Below are 26,368 nucleotides of genomic sequence, written 5' to 3' on the forward strand. Positions count from 1 at the left end.
GCGATGCTCCTGGGACCGTGTCCAGCAGGGGGCGCTGCGGGCCCGTCCCGCCCGGGCCGTCCACCCCTCGGGCGCGCCTCTCCGCAGTCCAGTGCCGCCCGGGCCCGGGACCCGCTCCTTCCGAGAGCACAGACCTCTCGGCGGGGATCGAGAGGACGCAGCGCGCTGGCTGCCTCCCCTGGCCTCGCTCCGGCTCGTGCTGCAGCCCATCGCCGCGTCCCGGGCTCAGACTTGGAGCACACAGCTCGCGCCCCGGGCAGCGCCGTGTCCCGGGAGCCCCGATTGCGGGGCAGAGCGCAGGGCGGCGGCCGGCTGGGGATGGGCGGCCGGGCTGCGACGCGGACCGGCGCCGGGGGGCTCCGCGCGCTGCTGCTGGCGCTGGTGGCTGCGGGGGTCCCGGCCGGCGCTTATAACCTCGACGCGCAGCGTCCCGTGCGCTTCCAGGGCCCCGCGGGCTCCTTCTTCGGCTACGCGGTGCTGGAGCACTTCCACGACAACACGCGCTGGTGAGTGTCCCCGGCGGATCCTGGACCCCGGCGCGGCTACCCCAAGTCGGCCGCCGCCTTTCCGGCCTCTTCCACGCCGCCTCCCGCGGGGCCGATTTAAATGTCCGGCGGCCACGCTGACATCCTGGCCTGTTCTCTGAGGCCCGGGGGTCTCTGGGGTCCCTTCCCTCCCTGGATAGTCAGGCTCAGCTTTACTCTCACCACAGCAAAGTTAGTTGGCTGTCTGCCCTCGAGGGGCCACCGCTGGCTGGCCAAGTGCCCCAGATTTTCGGAGGGCCCCAAGGAGGCCAGGCTGCTCTAACGTTAGGGCGGCAGCATGAAAGAAGCAGAGAAACAGGGGATGTGGTGGGAGTTGGTCCTTGGGGGGTGGTCGTAGGATCTCCAGGAGAGGTACTCAGGGGCCCCACAAATTTCTGAGAGGATCTGGGATGCAGGGAGGACCCCCCCCACACACACACACACAAACACAAACACACAAGAAACAGACTGGCTAGTGGGCAACCTGGAGCTCTTCTCCCACGTGCCAGTCTAGAGACAGGACTTAAGAGGATGAAGTTTTTGGATCAAGGGGTACGGTTGCTGACCGGCCAGATGAGTGGGCCTGCAGAGTAAAAGTCTCTCCCTCATCAAGCATCAGTAGTGAAGTTAACTGATCCCACAGCAGGAGCGCTTAGAGATGTGTAGACCACTTCCTTGGAATGAAGCAGCCGCACCATGCGCCACGCCCACCTTTTCACAGCAGCTAGAGTTCAGTTGTCAATAGCTCCCCAACCTCATTTTAGATGATGTTACCGGGGCCCAGGAGATGGCTGGTTCGAGTTGAGGGTGTTATTCGGTGAGTGAGCGTCCTTAGAGGCAGCGGGCTGGGAGATGGAGACCGGCAGTGTGTGTGCTTTGGACATGTAGTATATTGGGAGTCTCTGCTCAGAATTGGACAGGGGCCGAGGCGATCAGGGGTTTGTGGATGCAGGTCGTCCAGAATCCTGGAGAAAAAGAGCTTTGTGACTGGCCTTATTAATACTTTCGTGGATTTAGGAGAGCAGATTCCAAGAGAACCAGTTTTCACAGTCCTGTGTGTAGCTCTCTCATCTACATCCCTTCCTGACATTGATTCTGGTCACAGGGTTACCAGCCAAGGCTGCTTCCTGCATTTGCCAAACCCTTCCTTTTCAGACAGCAGGGCAGAACACTTTCCTATGTTCTGCAGACTTCAGGTCCACTATGGGATTTGGGCTTGGTACAGATTATAACTGGATAGAAACCGTTTGTAGAATACATCCCAGAACCCCACACAGTGTTGCCTTGGCACTAAGCATATGGGAGGAGCTGTCAAAAATAGAAGGGCTGTTCTGGGTGGGGGGCTACCAAGGAAAGGGCAGGCAGCTGTGGGAGCCAAAGTTCAGTGGGAACTGCAGGCTGTGACTGGCCTGCGTGCCCTGCAACAATCTGGCTCCAGGGCCATGGGCCAGGCTCCTGTCACCTGGATTTGGATGGACCCCAGGTCACACAGCCTCTCTGGCTGGTAACTAGATAGGAGCCAGACCCAGCAGAGATGAGGTGTTCAGCTTGCTTTGTTTTTAAAAGAAGCTGTGAATACATTTTGCAGAGAAAGAGGGTTTGGCCTAATGCTTGGCACCTCAGTGGTGGCCATGCTGGGGCTTGACCTTGTCAGGAAAGGGTAAGGCATTTCTGTGGGGACAAGCAGCTGACCTGCTGATCTCAAAAGCGCTCCTCTTGCTGCCCAACCACTCCCTGCACTGGGGTGCTGATGGTCTCCAGTTCCTTAGTAGCCCTTGGAAATTTCCATATATATATGTGTGTGTGTGTGTGTGTGTGTGTGTGTGTGTGTGTGTGTGTGCGCGCACGCGCGCTATATCTAATATGTAATAAAAACATAGATACATATTACATGTAATACATAATATAAATACATATGAATATATTATGCATAAGATATAATTTTTAAAAATATATAAAATCTCTTTGCAGCAGATAGTATTCTCACTACAGTGCCATAGTCTCTTCCTGAATTCTCTTGCTGCTTAAAAAACCTTCCCTCCCCAAACTTTTCCTTCATTTTCCCCTTGGCTCTTACAGACAGCCTCTTCTGATGCTACTCCTAGTCAGGGGCCTGAGGACTTTGAAGCAGGAGAAACTTCCATTTCTTCTCTCTTTCTCCTCTTTAGAGCAAGACCTCTGTGAGGTCAATGGAGCCTCAGACAAAAGCTTTTCACCTACACAAGTCCCTACTGTAGCCCCAGGTTAATTTTTATTCCTATACGCTGAGAATAATCTTAGCTAGAGGTAGCCACTGGTCTAGTCTTGTGAAATATGCATCTACCCTAAATCTTTGCCTTAACTTACAACTCTAGGGTTGGTTGATTGACTTAATGAATGTAAGTGTCTTAGTATTAGGTGGCCCCTGAGCCCATTGTCCTCTAAACTTATTGGGCCATTTCCAGTTGTTTGTAATTGTAATAACATATGTAAGCATTCTTACAGTGAAACCCTGTGGACATTCTTAATTATTTCCTCCCAATCAATTCCTGGAATCAGAATCCCTCAGTCAGCTAGAATGACAGTTTTACAGTATTCTTGAATTACAAAGGTTCCCGTGAAATGGAAACACTGGGAGTTTGGTAGCTGTTTAGCCAAAGGCTGGTGTGGTGCAGTCGGGGAGCAGAGAAAACTTCATGGAGTAGCTTAGAAAAGTGACAGTCTAAAGGTGGGGAGGGGAAGAGAAGAGGTTTCCACAGGAGAAACAATAGGGAAAATTGACTAGTGTTAAGTCAATGCTGTGTTTCTTCTGTTCCTCTTCCAGATGAAATTGTCTTTAGCTTACCAGTTGTGATGTGATTTGGGACCTTTGTTTCGTGTTAACTAGTCCCGGGTTGTGTTGTGCACAGGGCAGAGGGAATGTGCTAGAAGAGATGGGGAGAACCCAGACTCCAGGTGGCAGAGCTGAGGGGCCCAGGTTGTTAGCAGTTTCTGTTACTGTTGCAAACACCCGAGTTAGGAAACTTGCAGAGAGACAAGGTTCGTTTTGACTCACAGTGCAGATTCGGACTGGGGTCCATGGTTGTTAGCCTTGATGCTTTTAGCTCTGTCAGGGTTGGGGATATGTCATGGTGAAAGTTCACGAAGGGCAAAAGTGGAGAAAGAGGGAGGGAGTGGGCCGCCCTTGTTAAGAGTGAGGCTTCCCACAGGCCTAACCCCATAAATGTTTACCACCACTCAGCAGTGATAAGCTGGGCCTGAACTAGAGGGAATTTTATAAGACCCACAGGTGTGTGTGTGTGTGTGTGTGTGTGTGTGTGTGTGTGTGTGCATGTGTGTGTGTGTTTGTGTGTGTGTATGTGTGTGTGTGCATGTGTGTGTGTTTGTGTGTGTATGTGTGTGTGTGTGCATGTGTGTGTGTATGTGTGTGTGTGTGTTTGTGTGTGTGCATGTGTGTGTGTTTGTGTGTGTGTATGTGTATGTGTGTGTGTGTTTGTGTGTGTGTGCATGTGTGCGTGTTTGTGTGTGTGTGTACATGTGTGTGTGTATGTGTGTGTGTGTATGTGTGTGTGTGTGTGTCTCGGAGCACATGGAGGGTCTCTGCACTGAAGCTGTTGGCTCTTGGGTCTGTAACCAAGGGCGTTATGAACTCAAATTGTTCCTTCTCAAGGGAGGTCAATGCCGCATGAAAACAGGGGTGACCTTGCCTCTCAGAACCCCTGTGTTGAGTCTGGCTCCTGAAACCATATTCCCACTCACGACACAACCAGATCCAGCTTTGTTCAAAGTTCTTATTGAACAGACCCTTGTCATCATGCCTTGGTCAGCAAGAATTGTCCCCGTGGATAAACCAGAATAACCCAATGACATCGCTATCAGTTTTGATGCAGACGTGAAAGTGACTGAGCTTTCCTTCTTCTTCTAATGACACCCAGAGGGTGTCTGCACACTCAGAACTCTCCTGACCCCGCCCTGATTCTTCTGGCATCCCTTGAACAACAGAAGTAGGTGCCAGGGAACACAGACAAAGCCGATTTCTGTCCCCTTCTCTAGCACTTTCTCAGCTGCAGAACCAACAACTGTACCACTCTGAGATATAAATAAACGGAGGCTGGCTGGCCCCCCGCAGCTCCCCCCTCCCCGGACGCTCTAGAGTCCAAAGTGGTTGGGTGCGCTGGCTTCCTTTCTGGCGACGTGCTTCCTGCTTCTCCTGGGACAGCAGGGTTGCTGTGCTCAGGCACCGAGCGAGCTCTTGGAAGAGACTGTCTGGCAGAGCATCACTGGGTGAGGAATCAGAGCAGCCCAATATTCCGTTTGCATTGAGAGCCCGGCATCCGAAGTTCCGGTGTGCTGCCACGTGATGCCGACACCTGCCAGCGGATGGCCATTTACATAAAAACGGACTAAAACTCAACAAAAATTAAGAATTCAGTCTCACAGTCACCAGAGAGTGGTCACGTGGCTATGCTGGGGCAGCCCGAATAGGGAAATGCTTATCAGGCCCAGAAGGTTCTATCGACTAAAGTCTTAAAGAGATAGAAAAGACTAGAAGGAAACTCAAAAACCAACAAAAAGGCCAATCCTTAGCATATTTAATGATTAAAAACTCAGTAAGATGTGTATATTAAGACTTGTGCAACATGGAAGGGGACGAGCTGTCTTTTTATCTGTGAAATTCTGAAGCGCCTGTCCTGTACCCAGAGGCAACTGTTTTCTGGGGGTTCTCACCTGTGCCTCAGGCATCTGCATCATAGGCTCCAACTGAGGGGGAGGCAGGCATGGGGTGTTTATTCTGAGGGAAGAGGAAGATTCCTAAGAAGATGAAGGATTTCGAAAGGGGCCTTGGGATTTGGGGCTCCGCTCCCCAACCCCATCTGGCCTTGTCAGTCTCTGTGAGGAAACACCGGAACTGGTAGTCCCCTTGTCTCATAAGCTCTCTGACCAGCATTGGCTCACTGCGCATGCTCAGTGAGCTCCTCTACTCAACTCTGAGCTTGGGGGAAGGGGGGGCGGCATGCAATCACTTCCTCAGAGGCTCTACTCTAACCCGGCCTCTCTTGTCCTGCACTCACAGCCTCCTACGCGATGGAGCTAAAAGCACAAGCAAGGGTCCTTGTGCAAAGGGGACTCAAAAATTACCTTCAGGACTATTTCCCTGAAGATATGGGGAACAGACAAGGGTGCTGTTTCTCCAGCTGGTGCTGAATTACCTTATTACCCAAAGGAGACTGCCAGGGCCTGAAGACAGACTCGGTCTCCTCAGCCAGTCAGGAACAGCTGTGGATGTGAGATTGGGAAGGGCGGTCCCCAGCCAGCTCCTGTCCCCTGTGATACCTGTCTGTCCAGAAGCGAGCTCCTTCTGATAGTGTGTGTGACCTGTCTTTGGAAAACCATTCTCATGAGTAGTTAAAGCAGACAAAGTGTTCTTGAGAATCGTTTGGCTCCGATGGAGTTGATTATAACTTTAAAAGGCAAAATGAACTCTACCAGAGTGTTGCTGGTGAAGGCCAACAGGTCAGGATTTTGTTAAATGTGTGTGTGTTGCAAGTGCACACGTGTGAGCACACACGCGGAGGCCAGAGGACAGCCTGAGCTGTCAGTCCTCAGATACTGTCCACTTGGCTTTATGTGTTGGGGTCTCTAGACTGGCTGGCCAGCAAGCCCTAGGAGTTCCAGAGCTATGGTTAGAAGTATGATGTCACCACACCTGGCTTTTGAATGTGGGTTTTGGGGATTGAACTCAGGTCCTCAGAGTTGTAAAGCAAACACTTTGCCAACTGAGTCGTCTCCTCAGGCCCATTAGCTGAGTCTCATGCCCTGCTTCTTCCAGACAGCCCAGGAGACATAGAGATGGATGACTGGCTTTTGGGAGGGTCTTGGAAGCAGAGTCTGCATTATTCTTCCCACAAGCTGGCCCTGGGGGGGGGGGGGAAAGGTGGTCTCTGTTTCTGATGCCAGAGAGCTTGGGAGAGGGACTTGGGAGGCTCAGCAGACCTCCTAACTTTGAATCACTGAGGTCTATGAGCTGTAAATCTTTTTAAACAAGTGGATTTGGCTGACAACCAAGGTAGAATAAATGGTTTTATTCCCACCTTTCTTTGTGCCAGAGGAAGTCTTAGGGAGTGAAGGCAAGTCCTAAGCCCGGAAGTAGAGAGTGAGTGTCTGAAACAAAGGACTCGCTGGGTCTCCAAGGCCTGCTCTTCAGGAAAGCCAAGGGGACTGGTGTGTGTTGAAATTAGCAACAATGGCTGTAGCAACAGGTGGGAGAAGGACTCCTGGGTGTCCTGAGAGGTGGCAGGGGTGAGAGCAGATGGATCAGGTAATCTTGTGCCTTTTTCGTGTCCCTGTGTTTGGGACAACAAGTCACCTTCATACAGGAGTCATCAGCCTTGGGAGCAGGCAGGAGGGAGCCCCTCAATCTATGGCAGGATCTGGGAGACCCAGAGTGGATGTAGAAACAAGGCAGGAAGCTAGGTCAGCATTCTGGAACATTCCATCCTTTCAAGAACACTTAGCTGGATGCCAGAAAGATGTGATGTGACCTTCAGGCAGGACCTTTGATCAGAGCTGTCTGGGATTGGGATCCTGGACTTTTGGGTGTCTTCCCTGTTGGTCTTGCAGAGCTGGGAGCAGGTGGCACCCACAGCTGTCACAGGGGCTCCGGGTCCCATCCCGGGCTCCGCACAAATATAGAAAGTAAGTTGTTGTTAGTTGGCTTTTAAACATCAACTGTGAACAAATCCCTGAAGGAAGCCACTGGAGGGAGGAAAGGTTTCTTTTGGGTCATGTTGTCTGAGGGTTAATTGGGTCCATAACTGCTTTGCCTGATGCACGTGGGTAGAGAAAGCATTGTGGTGATGTGTGTGTGTGTGTGTGTGTGTGTGTGTGTGTGTGTTTGTAAAATGCTACGAGGAGGGATCTACTTCACTGGATTGCACAGTAGGCAAGGTAGCCCAGCAATAGCTGCCTGCATCCAGGAGAGGCTGGTAGCTGCTGAGTCTGTGAAGAACAAGACTCATCAGGCCTCTGGACTCGGGAAGATTCTCAGAGAGCCGGACACACATCTTCACTTGACTCTGCGAGGCTGAGGAGCTGGTTTCTGATACCAGCAGAGGACAGTGCCAGCAGCAGTACCTACAGCAGGACAGACATTCACCATCGGGACAGACACTCACTCACCAACGGGAGTGGGAGTGGGGCAGGCAAGCATCTTCAGGGAGCTTTCTGCACCTCAGAGCAAAAAGAAGTACATCACGAAACAAAAGGTCCCAGAGCAAAATGTGTCTTCCAAAGTCCCCAACTAGGAACTGGAGTCCTCCAACCAGACCCTGCCTCCTGCCTTCCCCCAACGATGTTACTGAGAGTCTGAAAGGATGGAGCCACCCATTAGGTCAGAGTTCTCAATATCTAACCATCTCTAATGCCATCGTAGATGCCCCCGGGGTATGCTTTGCTAATCTCTGCATTAGCACATAAGCTGCCATGTGAATCACCCCGTGGATGGTCAGTATGCTGTTTGCCACACCGGCACAAGTAACTGAATTCCACAAAAAGTACGACATGGCTCCATGTAGTTGTCATGGCTACCACTGTCAAGGCAGAGACAAGCAGATCCCTGGGGCTTGCTGGCCAGCAAAGTCTACTGTGTGCCTGAGAAATGAATGAATCTAAGTCTGTCTTCGGGCTGTTACACACCTGGGTATGTGTGCACACACACAAACACTAACCATCACAGATTCCTGGCTTTTCTACACCTTTCCATGTGCACACACACTCAAGCGCTAACCACCACATCGCCCGTGGTCCCAGGCGGATGTAGAGATGCTGAGGATTTTACAGTGTTACCATTGTGTGGCTCTTAGACACTGAGGGCTGTGCTCTGCTTTCACCGAGGAAGGAAATGATCAGGAGCAACAAGAGGGTTGTCGGCTCCCACTTTGATCTCCAGAGGTCTAAGCTGTAATGTTACCTGACGTGAGACCACAGCCCGTGCCCTGAGTCAGGCGCAATCACCCGTCCTCCATGAGTCAGTTAAAACTGCCAAATTAGCGGTGAAAAGCAGAAAAATGTTTCTTCAAAGTGAGCAGACTGGGGGGGAGGCAGACAGATCAGAAGGCCCCTCTGCCCCCGTCTGTCTTCACGTCTTGACGCGAGGTTACTGTTTAAGTGGAAGACAGAGTTATATGTGTTAAGGCATCCCTGGGCAAAGTATGGTCCTGTCTATCATTCTTTTGGGGCTCCGGTACCCCAAGGAATCTCTCTCTGAGAGACAAGTTTTCCCTCTGGCTGGACCATACTTTAGTGATTGTTTTCTTTTCCCAGCATGAGATTCCTGGGGGAATTCCAGTTTCTGGGGTGGGGGGGTGCCCATTGTTTTAACAGTCCAATAGCCAACTTGTGGGACACAGAGGTCATTTAGCATCTTCATTCCTGCCAAGTTCCTTTGCACAGCAATTGTGAACTTGCTATTCCCAGCTGTTTGAGAGCAGACCTTGGCTTGTGAGTCCTCCGCTCTCTGTTCAGAGTGATGGATACTTTGATGGATACTTCTGTGTGCCGGAATGAAGCTGGCCGTGTCTGAGGCACAGAGACACCAAGCCACTTGCCCAAGATTACACAGCATGTGCATGTGTGGTGTTGTTACTTGAACCCAAGCTGCCCGAATGCAAGGCTAATCCAACTGCTTTATAGACCAGCATACCTCCTCCTCCCCCTTGACTCCTAAGACCTTATTCAAGGAAGTGCGTTCTCAAGCGGGGAAGAGGTGGTCCGATACCTCTTTTGGGAGTATTTTGAGCCTTTGCAATTGAGAGATCCTAATCCACCCACTTTGTGGTGTGAGGTCCCCAAAAACTTTGATGTCTGCTCTTTCCCCTTGTGGCTCATCATATTGCTGTGCTAGGGGGAATCCATGAAATCTCTCTATTACAGAGAGAAGGAAAAGGAAGACCAGGGGACCATTCAAGGTCGCGTTGCTGGAGAAACCAGTCGGTTCATGGAACAGTACAGTAGTCATTTTTCTTGTGGTTGCAACTGAGCACCCACCAAGCAGTTAAGGGCAGAGGTGTAAAGACTTAAGAATTGTGCTTCTCTATGTCTAGCTTCAAAGGAACAAGGCTCAAGCTATGATTTATTTATCAGATTCTGCAATGACTCTGGTCTCTAATGCTAGACTGGCTACTTCCCCAACTGTGCTCCCCAGATACACTTGCTGTTTGAATCTTCCCGGGTTGTTTCTGCTCCCGAAATCTGGCATCCCGGGGATGCATCTCACTTTGGCACATGCTGCTGGTCCATCGTGACTAACAGACCTCCTGCTCTCTCTGTCTCCTCCGAGCTCCTTTTCTCCCTTTTCCTTCTCCTTGTGTGTGGTCCCTACCTGTGACCCCCCAACCACACAACTCAAAATTCCACCTCTCTCTCTCTGCTCTCCCCAGTAACTGGTTGTAGGCATTTTTATTTAACCAATGGTTTTAAACCAGGGAGTAAGGTTTGTACAACAGAGGCTGTTGTACATGAGAATTTGCTGGACTTGGAGCAACCAGATTTGGGGTACAGAATTTGTCACATGAATACAAGCAGCACCAGACCAACCCCTAGGAAGGAAGCATTTTGTTTTGCTCATAGTTCAAGGATGTATAGTCCATGATGGTGGGGAGGCATGGAATCAGGAGGTGGTCATACTTTAGCCACAATCTGGAAGCAGAGATGACGGCACGCGGTTCACTTCTAATCTTGGCCTTCAGTCTTCAGGATGGTCCTGCTCACATTTGGGACGGGTCTTCCCTCCTCGGTTAATTCTTTCTGGAAATGTCTTCATGGTCATTCCCAGAAGTGTGTTTCCATGGTGAATCTAAACCTTGCCAAGTTGGCAATGAAGACTAGCCACCACAACAGACTTCCGGCAAGTGTTCAGAGCTTTTCCAGCATCTACCATGCCTCTCACAACCCTCAGTAATGGGTCTGTGGTCCTGGCTGGGGATGGGAGTCCTTTGGAAGGAGGAAAGGACAGCAGGAAACAAGAAGAGACAGAAATCCTTCTCAGCAGCCAACCAGGATGACTAGATTAAACCCAGGGGCAAATGATGAGGGGTGGGGTTATTGAAGCTCAGAGTCCTTAAAAAATAAACCATTGTCTCCACGGAACCTGAAACCCAATGCTGTCAGTGGCCATCGCTCTGAGGCTCAGGATGCTATGGCTACCATCACTCCGAGGCTGGGGCTGTCAGGTTAGGCTGGGATCAGCAAGTGTTCATCTGGTCTGACCCTGGCTTTCTCATGTCAACCAACTGGTTGACCAGTTGCTGCAGGATCGACTTCAGCTGGGTGGCCCATCTCTGTTCTCCGTGACTCTCTCATCATCTAGCAGGTTAACCTAGGCAGGGCACAGGGTGGCTGGGCAGGGTGCCAGGAGAGCCGGCAGAAACATACATAAGCCCAGCTGTCACCCCGTCAGCTCCCCCCACACCACCTTTCAGGGGGAGGGGCTGTTGGGTTCTGTGGGACAGGACAGGGATACAGGAAGGGTGGAGGACAGTGGCTGCTTCCCTAATGTGGCTGGTGGTGAAATCACCCTCATCATCCCTGGATTTCTGTGATGTCAGCGGAAAGCTTGAACCGATGCCGCCCAGTGAGCAGAAAACGGAGCTGAGGTCTAAGCGCCTGTGAGTTCCTTGGAGCTGGGACAAGTGAGGTGTCGAAGTGTTTTCCCCATTACTGCCTGGTATTCAAGCCCTTCGCTGAGTACCTACTCTGTCCTTGGTGCTTTATAACAGTCTCTTGACAAAACCTCACAAGAGTCCTTTTGAGTCTATCTGCATTCCCCCATTTTATAGCAGAGGAAAACCGGGGCTCTGAGTGCTCAAGAAACACATCGGAGGTCACACAGCTTGTCAGTGGTGGAGGGAGAATTTGGTCTGTACATCTTAGACGTTATTGTGAGTTGTTGGGTATGGCTAGGGATGTGGTTGACATGGTAAAGTGCTGTGTCTGAGCGGCACTGTCAATACCAGGTGCGGTGGTCCACATCTGTAATCTTCAGGCGGTAGAGGCACGAGGTTCAGGAGTTCGAAGTCATCCTTGGCTACATAGGAGGCTCAGGACCAGGCTAATGTGCGAAAGACTCCATCTCCAAAGCTGGAGTGGGCCGGAGGATGGCTCAGTCCCTGAAACGCTTGCTGTGCAATTGTGAGCACTGAGTTTGATTCCTAACATGTAGAAGGCACAACTCAGTACGGCACATGCCTGCAACCCCGGGGCTGAGGAGCCGGAGACAAAGGAAGCTGGGCTCGCTGGCCAGCCATTCTAGATTAATCAGTGGTCTCTGGGTTCAGCAAGAGACCTTGTCTCAAAAACAAGTGGAGAGAGATTGAGGGAGACAGCCGACATTGACCCTGATGTACACATGTATATACTCACATATGTGCATAGCTGTCTACACATAGACACACAAAAATGATCACACAGATAGGTACCCTTACCTTCACACACAGACATACTACCATGTACACACACATGTGCATGCTTCCCTGAACACACAGATAAAACCAAAAAGAAAACACACACTTACGTGCTTGCCGGCACACACAGACACACCTCTTCATACATGTGATGCTTACCTGCCCTCAAGACACACCCCACACTTGTGCTTGCCTACCTGCCCATGAAGACACACCCACACACGTGCATGCTTACCTAAAGACACGCTGTCATGTGCACACGTTCACAAACCATCCAAGCAGAGCTGTTATTTCAAAGTGCCCAGCAAGCTCACTGCTAGACCACCTGCAACCTTGGTTTCTTGGGACTTCTTGAGGCATTTCTGGTTCACAGCGCCCGGTGGTGAGTACTTGCCTTCTCCCTCTGAGATGAAGCCTGCAGTATGCTCAGAGACTCCAGCACGGTTCTCCACTCTGCTTAGCTGTCTTGTGTCTAGTGAGAGGCGGGCAGCGGTTCCTGGGGGTTCTCGGCAGTAGATACACACTGATTAGGCTGCATTCCAGTAACTGGAACATGGGTCCCCGGGGGGGGGGGGGCACATTGGTTTGGAATCAAATGCATGAAAACAAAGCCAATGGGTTGGAAGTTTGTAATCCCCACACATTGTTCTCCAACTGGCTGTAATTTTGCCCTGTGGTATGGCCGCTGTGGCGTCTGTGGGGAGGGAGGGAGCCTTGAGACTCTGTTGCTCCCAGGCTTTACCTAGGAAGGCAGCTCTGCCTCAGCCTAGTCCCTCATACCTGTTCTCCAAGTCAACCTCTGATCTCCACAGGCACAAACATTCATGTGCCTCTGAACGTGGACTCTGGCCTCAGAAGCCCCCCTATAGGTACGGCACCTCAACCCAGCCTCCCCAAGTGGAATGCGCACAGAAGCTGCCTGGTGAGATTTGCCTTAGTCAGGAGCCAGGCTCCTGTGATCCTTGATGCTGCTGGTGGCTAAACAGCCGGGCACATGTTTCCAAAGAGGTTTATGAGGTATTTACTAGGGAGGCGGACCTTCGGTTAGTACCGTGCTGGCAACAGCAATGTCTAAGAAAACCAAGGCCAGGGCTGGAGTTCACCTCCTGCATTCCGAGAGCCCGAGGGAGGATAAAAAGTCATTCTTTATGTACCAAACCCCAGTCCTTAAGCTACAGACTCGAGAGCCAAGTTCCAACCTCAGAGTGCTCACAGAGCCTCTTGGTCATATACTGGAGGAGCTAGCAGCGAAGAGGGTGCTGAGCACCTGCTGGCTTCCCTTCCTCCCTCCTACTGACAGAAGCAGGGTTGGTACTTGCTGCTCGGGGGCACATGCTGCAGCCAGGCAGTTAGGGGCGAGGACAAGTTTCAGGAGCAGTCTTGACTGCCCGCATCTTCATCTGTGAAATAGGGATAATGTTAGCAGTTCCCATAGGTGCCCCCCATAGGACCACACTTGAAGAAACAAGCAGAGGTGGGTACTGATGCTTACTTGATGGGAGCCTGTGTCTGGGGACATATAGGTCCTTTGATGGAGTACCTGTATAGAGGAAAGACATGGTCTTCTCTGGGGTACCAAGAGGGTGTTTCAAGTACTTGGAATACAGCTTTTGTAACCCAAAAGTTAGACAAAGAAAGAAGATGAAAGCGCTGCTCTCTCGGTTGCACACCCCGAACTCTGTCTCTCGGGATCCACTTGGCCTGCAGCCAGCTGAATGAGCTTCAGACGAGGCACACTCAAGGCTGGCCTGCTGTAGCCGTCTTGCTGGACTGTGGCCTAGGTAAGGAGCCAGCAGTGGGCTGCCAAGGAAGCCACAATGTTCTGTAAACACGGAGGCACGTTCTCCAACATGTCATTCTGTGTGTCAGGCACGTGCTTGGACACATGTTTAGCTCACATCACAGGACCTGAAAATCCTCTTCTTGTGGAGCCTGCTGGGCAGATGCACCCTCCAGGGATGCACCACGGCTGTTGCTGGACCACCGAGGACTTGGGCCTGACGAGCTGGAGAGTCCGGCAGGTCCCTTCTCTGCCTCAGATTTGACGTTGGACCCGTAGTCTTGGCTCTGGCCTGAAGGAAGCAGGTATCTGAGGATTCTGCTCCCCAGGCTCCTTCCCGTCTGGCAAACTAGGAATGTGTCTGAACTGGAAGGAGCGAGACCCCCAGACGGGTCCAGGGTTGTGGTGTTAATGCCTGGGACATGGTGGACCCACAGACTGTGGCTTCCTGACTCCTGTGGGCCACTGGCTTCTCTCTCTTCTTTACTTATTGTGACTTCAGTTATTCGTTCTGGGAGGATACTTCTCTACAACATATTTGGTCATATCTACCCCTCACTCCATGGCTCTATTCCTGGACCCCTCCTCCCCATTTCCTCCCTCTTCCCCATTTCCCCCTGCTCCCTATTGTCTCTTCCTCCCCGGCTTCCCCTCCTCTCCAGTTTCCCTCTCCCTCACCTTTATTTCTTTTTCTTTTTAAAAAATTATTAAATTTACTTATATTTATTTTGAGACAGATTCTTTACATAGCTGATGGTCCTAGAAGTAGACCAGACTGGCCTCAAACTTACAGAGATACACCTGCCTCTGTCTCCTCTGTGATGAGGCTAAACACATGTGCCACAATGTCCAACCCCTTTTCTTTAAAAAGCACACACACACACACACACACACACACACACACATAAACCCACTGAATCGGGTGCTTCCCATATGCTCAATGAGGGTGTAGGTCTACCCACTAGATCATGAGCAACCAACCAGGGGTCAGGTCCTTGAAGAAAATTGATTTTCTGCCTCCACTCCTCAGTAGCCATCCATGGCCAACAGCTCCTCACTGAGGAGTGTGGCCTTGTGAGCCCCTCCCCCGCCCTCGCCAGCATCCTGACTGACTCGCTCCCTCGAACCCTGCAGGCAGGTGCTGTGAGTTCATGGTTTCCCTCACTTTCAGAACATACTTTTTCCCAGCAGTCTCCTGACCTTCCTCTTACACTCTTCCCAGCCCCCTCCCTTGATCTCTCCTGGGCCCTGGGGGATGAGGTCGTGATGGTAGAAAGATATGTGTGCAGAAAGCAGAGGGAAGCAATGGTAGCTTCTTTATTTTTGATGCGTGGTGCTGGAGATATCACCCAAGGCCTTGGGTAGGCACTCGGCCAGTGAGCGACACCCCAGCCCCTGATGTAAAATGAGTTACAAATGGTTGTTTACTGGGCAGATGGGAAACTTGAGTCTTTGGGAGGCTTAGGACCTAGCACAAGGGTTTTACATTTATACTCCCTGGCCCCTGGGGCTTGACATGGCAGGCTGTAGATGCTTTAGCCGTTTTAAGTTGTCAATCTGATAATGCTTTTCACCTGTGAAAACACCGGGTACTCTAAGGAAGGCTCTTTGACTTGCTCTGGCGGCTCAAGCTTAGCCCCAGAGGAGAGGGGGTGGGGGATTATCCTGTAGTGTGGCTTTCCTCTTGGGTTGGATTCTGATTGTCATTATGGATTTGAGTTAGAGCATCCAAGGGCTGGCCGAACCTCCCTTGTGTGGCTGAGCCAGGCAGTGAGTCAGGGCACAGCCTGCTGGGGAACGATACATTTGGGGCTCATCATGGAGGTGCTGAAGGAGTGTGAGCTGTCCCAGTCAAGATCCCGCAGAGACACAGGGCAAGGCTGCGGAGTGGGGACCTCGTTTTTAGCTCCTTTCATACCCCAGCAAGAAGCAGTTATACAGACCCCAAAACACGCCTTCCAGGGTTATCTGCTTTGCAGGGATGGTGTGTGTGTGTGTGTGCTCGTGCGTGTGTCTGGAGTCTTCAGGGCTCTGGGGTGGGAGTGGGGATTAAGATAGAACCTTGCCGTGGAGCCTGACACCAGGCCTCGGGTGTTTAGTTAGTGACAGTGTCCCTGAGCCGTGGCTGAAGTCTGCTGAGGATTTCAGACATCAGCTGTTCCATGCATCAGTTCCATTGCCAATCTCTGCCTCGCTGAGCGTTGGCAGGGAAGGTGCCGGTCACCATGACGTCTGAGAGGTGGGGCGGTGACTGAATGAATGAGACCCCAGAAGAAGGTGACCCCTGGAACAAAGCAAGGAGATCCGGGGCCAGCTTTCTTTACCCCAGGGAGGCTACTCTGTAGAGAAGCCTGGCAGTGGTGTATCCCAAGGCCCTCTGTATCTAATATCCCAGGAGGGTCAGCTTTGTCCTGTCTCAAGGGTGCTAGAGACAAAGGAACAGCTCAAGTCCTCGTTGAGCAGGGGCTCTGGAATCTGCAGCTCTTGGAACAGGAGTGTGGAACTTGTCCGAAGTGTCCTCACACAGTCAGTGCCTTTTCTAAGTGGCTCACTGCTCAGCACACATTGTGCCCAACTGTTATTCAGTCTTCCGTGCAGTAGACCTCTTGTGATGGATCCCGCACGGGGGAGGTAGAGGCAGGCTCCACTGAGGCTCACTGGATTTGTGAATCCCAGCCCAGGAAGAGACCTTGTTTGAAACAGAAGATAGAACCCAAAGAGTGGCAACCGGAGGTGACCTCTGCTCACATGCACACGCATGCACGCCACACGAATGCATGCACACACTTAAACTCTAGGGCAGATTTATTTCTGGGACTCAAAGTGATCATAAAAGTGCTTCCCTCTTTGCGGTTTGCACCCACCAGACCCAGACTGACCCTGCTCAACAATAACTTCCCCTCCCTCTCCTCTCTCTCCTCCCTCTCCTCCCTTCCCTCCCTCTCCCCTTCCCCTCCCTATCCTCCCTCGCTTCTCCTTCCCTCCTTATCCCTCTGACAACTGGAAACTAGTAAAAATGAGCATCTGTTCATTACTTACTGACGGCCATAGTCAGGGTGATGAAACCACATGACCACAGGCAACCCGGCGAGGGAAGGGTATGTTTGGCTCATACTTCACATCATTGTCCATCATTGATGGACGTCAGAGTAGGAATCTGGAGGCAAGAGCTGATGCAGGGGCTATGGAGGGGTGCTGCCTACTGGCTTGCTCCTCATGATTTGTTCAGATTGCTTTCTTATAGATCCCAGAATCATCAGCTCAGGGGTGGCCCCACTCACGGTGAGCTGGGCCCACCCCTACCAGTTACTAATAAATTAGCCTATAGGCTTGCATACAGCCCACTCTTGCAGAGGCATTTTCTTAATTGAGGCTCCTTCTCCTCTGATGACTCTAGCTTGGGTCAAGTTGACATAAAACCAGCCAAAGTCTTTGACTTATTTTTCTACTGGTTTTTGTTTCTTTTAATTGGTTGTTACATTTAAGCTGTTCGTGTGTGTGTGTGTGTGTGTGTGTGTGTGTGTGTGTGTGTATGTGTGTGTATGTGTGTGTATATGTGTGTGTGTATGTGTGTATGTGTGTGTGTGTGTATGTGTGTGTGTATGTGTGTGTGTTTTCTGGTGCATACTAAGACTGCGCACTCTTGCCTAGACAAAGATGTAACCACCTGCCTTTCCTTCTCTAGCACTGATTATGACCACATATATTTTCTTTTTGGTATTCAGGGTCCTTGTGGGTGCACCGAAGGCAGATTCTAAATATAGCACTTCAGTCAAGTCCCCTGGAGCTGTGTTCAAGTGTCGTGTCCATACCAACCCTGACCGGAGATGCACCGAGCTGGACATGGCTCGAGGTGGGTGGACATGTCTGTCACAGTAGAAATGACAGCAACACCTTCGTACTTTGTTCTTTTCCTACTTAGGGTGGGCTCATGGCTCACCCACCTACCCTCTTCCCCCCTTTCCCTCCTCCGTCTTACGAATGTGTGCTGAGATGCTATACATTATTAGGCACTGAGATATGCCAATGAACAAAGCAAAGAAGGAGCTTGTCATCCTGGGTCTTGAAGACCGGTAGTCAGAGTAGACATTAAAATAAGTGATAGAGACCCAGAGGGAAGGTGTGTGCTGGGGTCAACTCCATTGGAGGTTAGAAAAAGCCTTCCCTGGGGACCTTTCTGTACAGAAGGTAGCTAGCTGGGAAGTCCAGGAAGTGAAGTCTTCAAGCAAGGACAGTGTTGCCACTGGAGAGGAAGGGAGGGAGGAAGGGGGAAGGGACATCAGCAGGTGGGAGGGGCTACACCACATGGGGCTTCACAGGACAGGTTAAATGACTGGGATTTCATTCTCCGTGTGCAGCCAGAGGCCGTTCAGATCAGTTTCGGCTCTTACATCTTCCATGGCGAGAGGCATGATTGGATGGCCTGTGGTGCTCCCTTTTGTGATAACGTAGGCCTACTAGATCAGCCTCCATGGACTGGATCAGCTGTACACACCGGGGATAGCACTGGATTACTCCAAGACTGAGACAGGAGAGGAGGCACAGCACTCTAAGTGCCTGAGAGCTGCCTCTGGCTGCTTCCCGCCCGCGCTTCCCCAAAGCCCTTTCTCACCCAGGCCTCTGTCACCGCTTTTTATACACAGAGGTCTGGGCAGACGACCCAGGGGTGTTCACTGTGAAAGAGGAGGATCTGAGCTCATCCCTTAGAATCTGCAGAAAGAGCTGTGTGGGGTTGAGGAAGTGGAGGTGAGACTCCACTGGGGTCGCTGGTCAGACAATGTAGCTGCTCCTGTGAGCTCCGAGTTCAGCAAGAGGCTCTCTATCAAAGCACAGAGAGCGACTGAGGAAGACTCCTGACACCAGCCTCTGGACTTGACATGCATGAGTACACGAATGAACGCACGCTCTCCCAACACCCAACAGGTGTCACACACACATTATTTCATATTTCCAATATGTGTATACACATGCATACATATGAAAATACATACACACATGGATGTACCCTTCAACATGTGCACACACACATCTAGCACACACACACACACACACTCACACACTCACACACACACACACACACACTCACACACACACTCACACACTCACACACACACACACACACTCACACACACACTCACACACACACACACACACACACACACACTCACACACACACATCCAGCAAGGAAAAAAGAGTTCTGATTTTTTTTTTAAATCAGGAAAGATTTATGCTTGAGTGATCTGCTCTGTAAAATGTTTGTTACAATGGCTTCCCAGACCATCAGTGGAAACACTGTTTTTTCCTCGAGAACTTTGTTGTGGAAAAGGAATAAGCAGAATGAAACAGCAACGTTTTGCTACAAGCTTCTATGGAGCTGACATTTTGTTACGGTACAAAAGTTTGAGACCCCAGCATCACTCTTCGAGAAGCAGCCGATTCCTCAGCCTAATTCTGATCTCTTTTCTCCCTCCAGAGAGGAATCGAGGTGCGCCCTGTGGGAAGACTTGCAGGGGGGACCGGGATCATGAGTGGATGGGGGTGAGCCTGGCCCGGCAGCCCAAAGCAGACGGCCGTGTTTTGGTAAGACCTCTGGGGAGAGGGTGACTCGGGACAGGGCACCCTAAGAATGAAAGACTGAGCCCGTAGGACAGGTGGCTAGCACAGAAGCCAGAACACAGCTTCTAGGCTGCTCTGCATTGTTGCTTTGAGGTTATGTCCAACCTGCAGTTTCAAGCCATACGTAACTGCGTACAGCAGGGGACAGATATGAGGCTCAACACAAAACTGTGAAGTCACTTAAAACATTGTGAGATAATTTCTGTGAGATTTAAAAATACCTCAGTTGTGGGGTATTCTCAAGAGTGAACCTTGAAGGCGACAGTAGTATGTTGTCATGTTAAAGGCTGACATGCCTAGTGGGAGGAAGGGGGGGGGAGACAGAATATGAAACTATAGGTAGGAAGAAGTTTGTAATTTCTTTTACTACCTAAGTATTTTTGTGGATGTTTTCAGGTCAAGGTATAATTCACACGGAATACACAAACCTTGAGGCTGCAGCTTGGGTTCTGGCACGGAAGTTCTCTGTGTCTTTATCTAGTCAGCCCTCACATCTCAGGGGCAGCTGCAGCCTTGTAAATGTTCTTGGTTTTTCTAGAACTTTCCGCAAATGTGATTCTATTTAGGTGTTCAATGCCTGGGGTACACACAGTGAGAGAAGTAACTCCCACAAGCCACCCTCTGAAGTGTGCACACACACATAGAGAGACACACACATACACATGCATACACACTCATAACACACATATAAAACATACACACATATACATACATAGACACACATAGACATACACATGCACACATACATATACACACATACACCTATATAAATGCACTCATACACACATACACATGCACACACACTTATACACAAATAAATACACACACATAGGTATGCACAATACACACATATACACATGCACACACACACATGTCCACACATGCACAATACACACATATACACATGCACACACACACATGTCCACACATGCACACACGAACACACACATACACATGCATACCCACATATACACACATAGACATAAACACACTCACACATAAGAACATGTTAAAAACAACAAACTTCTGACTGTGGCAGAGACTTGGTCATTAACCATTTTCTTTTTTTCCTTAAATACTTTTCTGTTGAGAGTACTCAAGCACGCATACCTCTCACTTTGGTGATGTTTTTACACATATACATTCAGGCATTCCATGGCCAGCACCCCGAAAACTCCTTGAGGCCTTTCCCAGGCAGCTGGTGCCCTGAAGGGTGATCCTAGAGTGTTCCTCTTCAGACTTCCTACAAAGTCAGCCATTGGCTTTCCTCGAAGGCTGTAGGAGATTTGTGTTTGAAAAGTTCAAGGTCAAGAAGGGAAAGTGAGTCCAGCTGCTGTATCTCAGGGGTTTCCTTTAGGCCACAAGCTGTCAAGCTGGGGGCTTTATGGATGTTTGTTCCCAGGGGAAATGGGTTTTCCTCAAGGATACAGGCCAGAAGTTTCCAGTCTCCGCTGAGGAGCTCCATTCTGCAATGGTCTCCTCAACCCCACCTCAGCACACTTAAAAGACCCCCACATTGTTGGGTCCTTGGGAGGAAGAGAACAGCTGGATGCTGTCACCAGCATTACAAGACCTCCCCACTGAACACCACTGGAGGTCTCATTGACCACCCCCTGCATTTCTGCTGGCCTTGGATTCCAGTCTCAGCAGGCCATGGATGATGGCCAAGCCACCACATTCTTCTAGGCATGGTGGCCTGACCCCACAGGGTGACTCAGCCCCAAAGATCCAGATTTCTTGTCTACCATTCTTGGCAAAAAGATGGGGGAAACCAAGCATATATATTTCCCAGAGGGAGCCCAAAGCTGTGACTCAGAACCAATATCGAGGAGAGATAGCCGGGAACAGCAGGGCATGAGATGCCCCTCCAGGCACCAAGTCTAGAGATAGCCTGCTCTGCCAAGATATACTAACGGAGGGGTGCGGAACTTTAGTGTGGTTGAGAGCTTGTTCATAAAAGTGTCAGACAGAGAATCAAAGCCATGCCAGTTGGTACAAGACTCGACCCAGGCCGGGGGCTCGAGCAACAGTGAGAAGCATGGGAGACATTTGGTCCGGAAGCCAAGGAGGCAGGGTTCAGGATTTTTTAGGAAGTGGTGCTGTAGACTAGTCTATCTAAATAATTGAGTTAAATTTCTGTTTTGCACAATGCTCAAACCATTAATTTGGACAGTTACTCCCTAAGGAAGCTAGAGAAAAGGTGGGCATGGGAGGTGGGCATGGGAGGTGGGCATGGGAGAGAGCATCTGCAACTTCATGTCTCTAGTCTGGTTGTCATGGCATCTATATAACCTCAGCCTCGGAGTATAATATGCTCGGAGGAAACGTGCTCTCTTTGGGTATGTGTGCTACTGATAAATGAAAAGCTCGTCTCTCCGCTGAAATCAGGAGACAACACCAGAAGTACTGGAGAAAACATGGTTGTGCAACAGTGTCTCTAGAACTTTCTATCTCACAAACCCTGTATCTATTGGATACAACCCTTTCTCTGCCGCCCCCTGGTCCCTGGTGAGCATCGTCCTAATTCAGAAGTGCTCAACACGTCACATCCTCTTCAGGTAGAAGAGGCAGGATTTGTCACCTCCGGTTGGCTTCTGGCATTTAGCACAGTGCCCTCACTGCTCGGCTTTGTTGTAGCGTATGACAGCATTCTTTCCTTTTCTTTTCTTTTCTTTTCTTTTCTTTTCTTTTCTTTTCTTTTCTTTTCTTTTCTTTTCTTTTCTTTTCTTGTTTTCCTCTCTCAAGACCAAGTGATACTGTGTCACATGTGCAGAGCATTTTCTTTGCTCTTTCCTGGAGGCATGTTCAGGTGGCTTCTAGCTCCTTGTCATTATGAATAAAGTTGTACAAACACCAACAGAGATTCATTAGACATCCCACGTTCCATTTCTTTTGGGGACATGCGTGGAAGTGAAACTATCAGATCATGTAGAAATCTTACTTTTCACTGTTGGAAATACCTTGGCACATTGTCTCTCTAAAAGTGCATGAACCATTTTGTTTGGCCAGCGCGCATAAAGTTTCAGGGACAACTAATTGTTTGTCTGCTTGTTATTGGGGTCTTGTGGTACGGGAGATAGAATCCACAGCCTCGGGCATGCTAAGCACACATTCTGTTCCTGAGCTCCACCCCCAACACATTCCATTTCTCTTTTAAATATTGGCCATCCTAACAAGTGTGAGGTGATATTCCATGATGGCTTGTGTGTGCGTGTATGTTAGTGTTATCTAAATCCATTTCCTCTTTCTTTAATGTCTCAGTTTTTGTCTGTGAAATCTCTCTGGAAAGCATTTTTTTTTTTTTTAAATTGAAGGTAGAGAAAGCATTTTGAGCCGGCAGGAGTCCTTTGTGGCACAGGATAAGACCTGTCTCCCTAGGGATACAACTTTTGATTTTGAGGGTAGGATGGCGGAGACAGAAAGCTTTGACTGGGAGGAAATCATCTCAGTGACAAATGGCCTTATCAGACCAAATGCTGGCAAGACTCAGGATGTCAAGCTGGCCCATAAGGCTAACCTTGGCCCAGTGGCTGCCCATCTCGGCTCTGTGGATAATGTGGTGCCTTCTAGTTTTCGCCAGGGACAAATGATCTCTGATACAAATGCCACCATGGGACTGAAAGCAAGTTCCTTCCCTTCCCATTCTGGTCCCACACCCCTGAAGTGCAGAGATGGTGTCCTCAGGAATAGGGATGAGGGCTTAGTTAGCCATGCCACACAAGCACAAAGACCTGAGTCTAGATCACCAGCACCGTGCACAAACTGGGCAGAGCCATTCATGTCTGTAGTTTTAGCCCTGGAAAGGCAGAGACAGAGGATCCCTGGAGCTCACTGGCTAGTCAGCCAGCCAAACTGATGAGATCCAGGTTCAGTGGGAGATTTGTTCTATTTATAAATAAATGAACAAAGAAAGAAAGCTAAAAAGCAAGGGAAGAAGGTATTCTATATTAACCTCTGGTTTCACACACACACACACACACACACACACACACACACACACACACACACACACACCCCTCAAACATTCAGAACCACAATCTCTCCTCATCAGAGTTGCCAAGCCTCAGATAACAAATTATCTAAACGGCTCAATTTTTTTTTCTGGGTGGAAGTAGCACTTTCCGGCTCAAATTCTGCTGTTTTCTTTCTGAATGTCAAGGCTCTCTCCCTCCCTCCCTTCCTCTCTCCTCCCTTCCTCCCTCCCTTTCTCCCTCCCTCCTTCCCTACTTCCCTCCCTCTTTCCCCCACCGTGTGTGTGTGTGTGTGTGTGTGTGTGTGTGTGTGTGAATGAGTGCTCTTCTGAAATAAAACACACGAAGAAAAGTGCACAGGTCACTAGAACACGCCCCGATGAGTTTGCTTTAGGTGAACTTCTGCCAAACAGCATTCCCAGCACTAAACACCCGCATCCCCTGCACCTCTGCAGCCACCCCAGCTCCAGGGTGGCATAGCTTCTTTGAAAGAATTCTGTGACATCTCACTCAGTCTTGCTTTTATCCTGTGTCCACCACATGTCTCGATGGCCAGGGAGTCCTGGCTGTGCACTGCAGACCTGGGATCATGACAGAGCTTGTCCGTCTGTGAACAGCAAGTGCAGGTGTGCGAGGGCGGCAGGGACAGACAGGCATTTGTGACCAAGTCACCCTTCAGGAAGCACATGCTGCATTCACACAACAAAGAAGGCCTTTGAAGGAAATTGGACAATTTTCTTGCTCTTTTTATTCCTTGGGAGGATAATCAGCCCTTCTAACTTCAGATGTGTGAGAGCTGAGAGTTGGGGTGCTCCTTGGTCTTTTCCTAGGGTGGTTTGGAAGCTGAATTTAAGCAGGTTGTTGTCTCCTGAATTTCCTCTTCGTCTCCACCCCCTCCTTCATTTCCTTCCCCTTCCCACGACTCTCTCTCACTCTCCTGCCCCGTGCCCCAAACCTTCCTTTTGTCACTTTGTACCCCTTCTGTCACTTCTTGCCCTAGGTGTCTTCACAGAGCTTCCTCTGACTACGCTGTGAAAGGCAACAAAGTGCCTGGAACTGGGGCCATCTCACTAAGCATTTGGTCGCACAGTGGTGTGTATTTACCAACGCTTGTTAAGGTTTTATTCAAGGTGCATGTGTTTTGCTGGGTATCAACTATTACTTCAGTGGAGGGACCAGCCACAGACCTTTGCTTCCGGTTAGGGAGATTCTTGCTGAGTGTCTCAGGTTCTCCACCACCCAACGCCTCTTCCCCTTGTCCTCCCTCCCTTCTGTCAGCTTCTCATCCCTTCTCTCTCTTCCATGGTCTGTCCTGGCTCAGGCAAGCAGTTTCTCTCCCAGAGATACCCACTTCTATCCTGCTCACCTAAGTCTCTGCGTGGCGGACGAGGGAAACTTCACGACTGTGAACAGGATTATGCCACACACCTGTGGAAGCTGTGCCCTGGGTTGCTGTTGCCTGGCCACTGAAATTAGCCACTGGTGAATCCATAAAATCCACCCTCCCCATCACCACTGAGGCCTGGCTGTCTTTCTGACATCTTACTTTTGACCCTCCCCGCTTGCCGTCCTTCTTTCTGTGGATCTTCCAAACCCATGTCGCTTCTCCTGTCCTTCGCGCCAAATGCTGCTCTTGCTGGTGACATCTCCCTTCCTGTGCCCAGTATGAAGGGTGCTGTCCACCCTCTAGGCTTTCCCTGACCCCTGCCTAGAAACCACGTCTCAGTCCAAGACTCTGTGGCCCTCTGTCTTCTGTCATCCTGTCAGGCCCGGCTATGATCCTCTCTCTCTCCTCCCAGCAGCCTCCCAGGAGCTGGCTCTCCTCCGTTTCATCTTTCTGATGCCTTGTCATGAACTTACATTCTCCCCCTTCCTCTCTGTCCCTTTAGGCCTGTGCCCATCGTTGGAAGAACATCTACTACGAAACAGACCACATCTTGCCCCATGGATTCTGCTACCTCATCCCGTCCAACCTCCAGGCCAAAGGCAAGGTGCTGATCCCCTGCTACGAAGGTGAGCGTGGGTTGGTTCTCCCTCAGTGTGGTGCCCTCCTTTTGGGTAACTTCGACAGTCCCCCCCGCCCTCTTCCTCACACCACAGCCTTAGGGTCTCTCTGGCTTACCACATGCTGGTGTGGGTTATCTGTCCCCTGTCCCCAGATTGACTCCCATCAAAGCTTTTTCCGTGGAAGAGACAACTGCAAAGGAGACAGTGGTCCAGGCCCTGTCTAGCCTGGCTCCCACCACAGAGATAATAGTGTTTGTTCTTTATGAAGTTACAGAGATGAGGTGTAGCCAAGTAATCCAGAGATTCTCTTAGCTTCCTGACACGGCCAGATGCTGTAGGACCTTGGGAAAGTTACTATCCTTTTCTGGACCCAAATTTATCAGAAAGGTCAGGGACTGATCTAGGTGATCTCTATGGCACCAGTGCGAAGGCAGGACGGTCATTGGACTTCCACAGAACCCCTGAATGTTCTAGGTTGTGAGAGGGAACCTCCAGTAGCTATAAAGCCCAAACGTGGCAGAAGTTGAACAACCAGCCCCCCTCATTCCCTTCTCATGACATACACTTCTGACCATCCTTGAGTGTACAGAGAGCAGCCCTTGGGTCTGAAGAGCACTTGGAATCAGTCAGCCATCACTGCGTAGCAACGCATCTTCATCCATGCCAAACAATAATAAACATGATTTTTTAAAAATTTGTACAACTTTATACAGGTGGGGCTCAGCAGAGCTTAGTGCATACTGGTTGTGGGTTCAAGTCAGGTCCATCCTATATGTTGCTTTCTGAGACCATGGGCTATGCGGGGTGTGCTATGTGAGCATTCGGGGTCTTCCCCGATGCCCTGCTTAGGGACTGCAGATTCTTGGGTGAAACTCTCTAAATGCAAAAGACTGCTGGATTTTTTAAAGTTGCTTCCCACTCATGCTTTTGGAAAGAGGTCCCACTGGTCTGGGTTCACACGGCCTTGTGCTTCCCTGCTCTGGGCTTTCTTAGGTTTTTGTATTTGTGGTCATCAAGAGGGGCTCTGACAC

The 26,368-nt window shown here is 50.3% G+C and overlaps 1 protein-coding gene across 1 annotated transcript in view; it reads left to right on the forward strand.

Annotated features, from left to right (window-relative positions):
* Positions 1–301: 301 nt before the first annotated feature.
* Positions 302–26,368, forward strand: part of ITGA9 (integrin subunit alpha 9) — a 273,563-nt gene continuing 247,496 nt past the window's right edge. Inside the window, exons 1-4 of the mRNA XM_080934771.1 lie at positions 302–506; positions 17,468–17,595; positions 19,217–19,323; positions 25,220–25,343. Coding sequence (XP_080790897.1) covers positions 319–506; positions 17,468–17,595; positions 19,217–19,323; positions 25,220–25,343 — 547 coding nt within the window. The 5' untranslated portion in view covers positions 302–318. The remainder of the gene's footprint in view (positions 507–17,467; positions 17,596–19,216; positions 19,324–25,219; positions 25,344–26,368) is intronic.

Source organism: Micromys minutus (genome assembly GCF_963924665.1).
Source record: "Micromys minutus genome assembly, chromosome: 21".
NCBI classification, from domain to species: domain Eukaryota; kingdom Metazoa; phylum Chordata; class Mammalia; order Rodentia; family Muridae; genus Micromys; species Micromys minutus.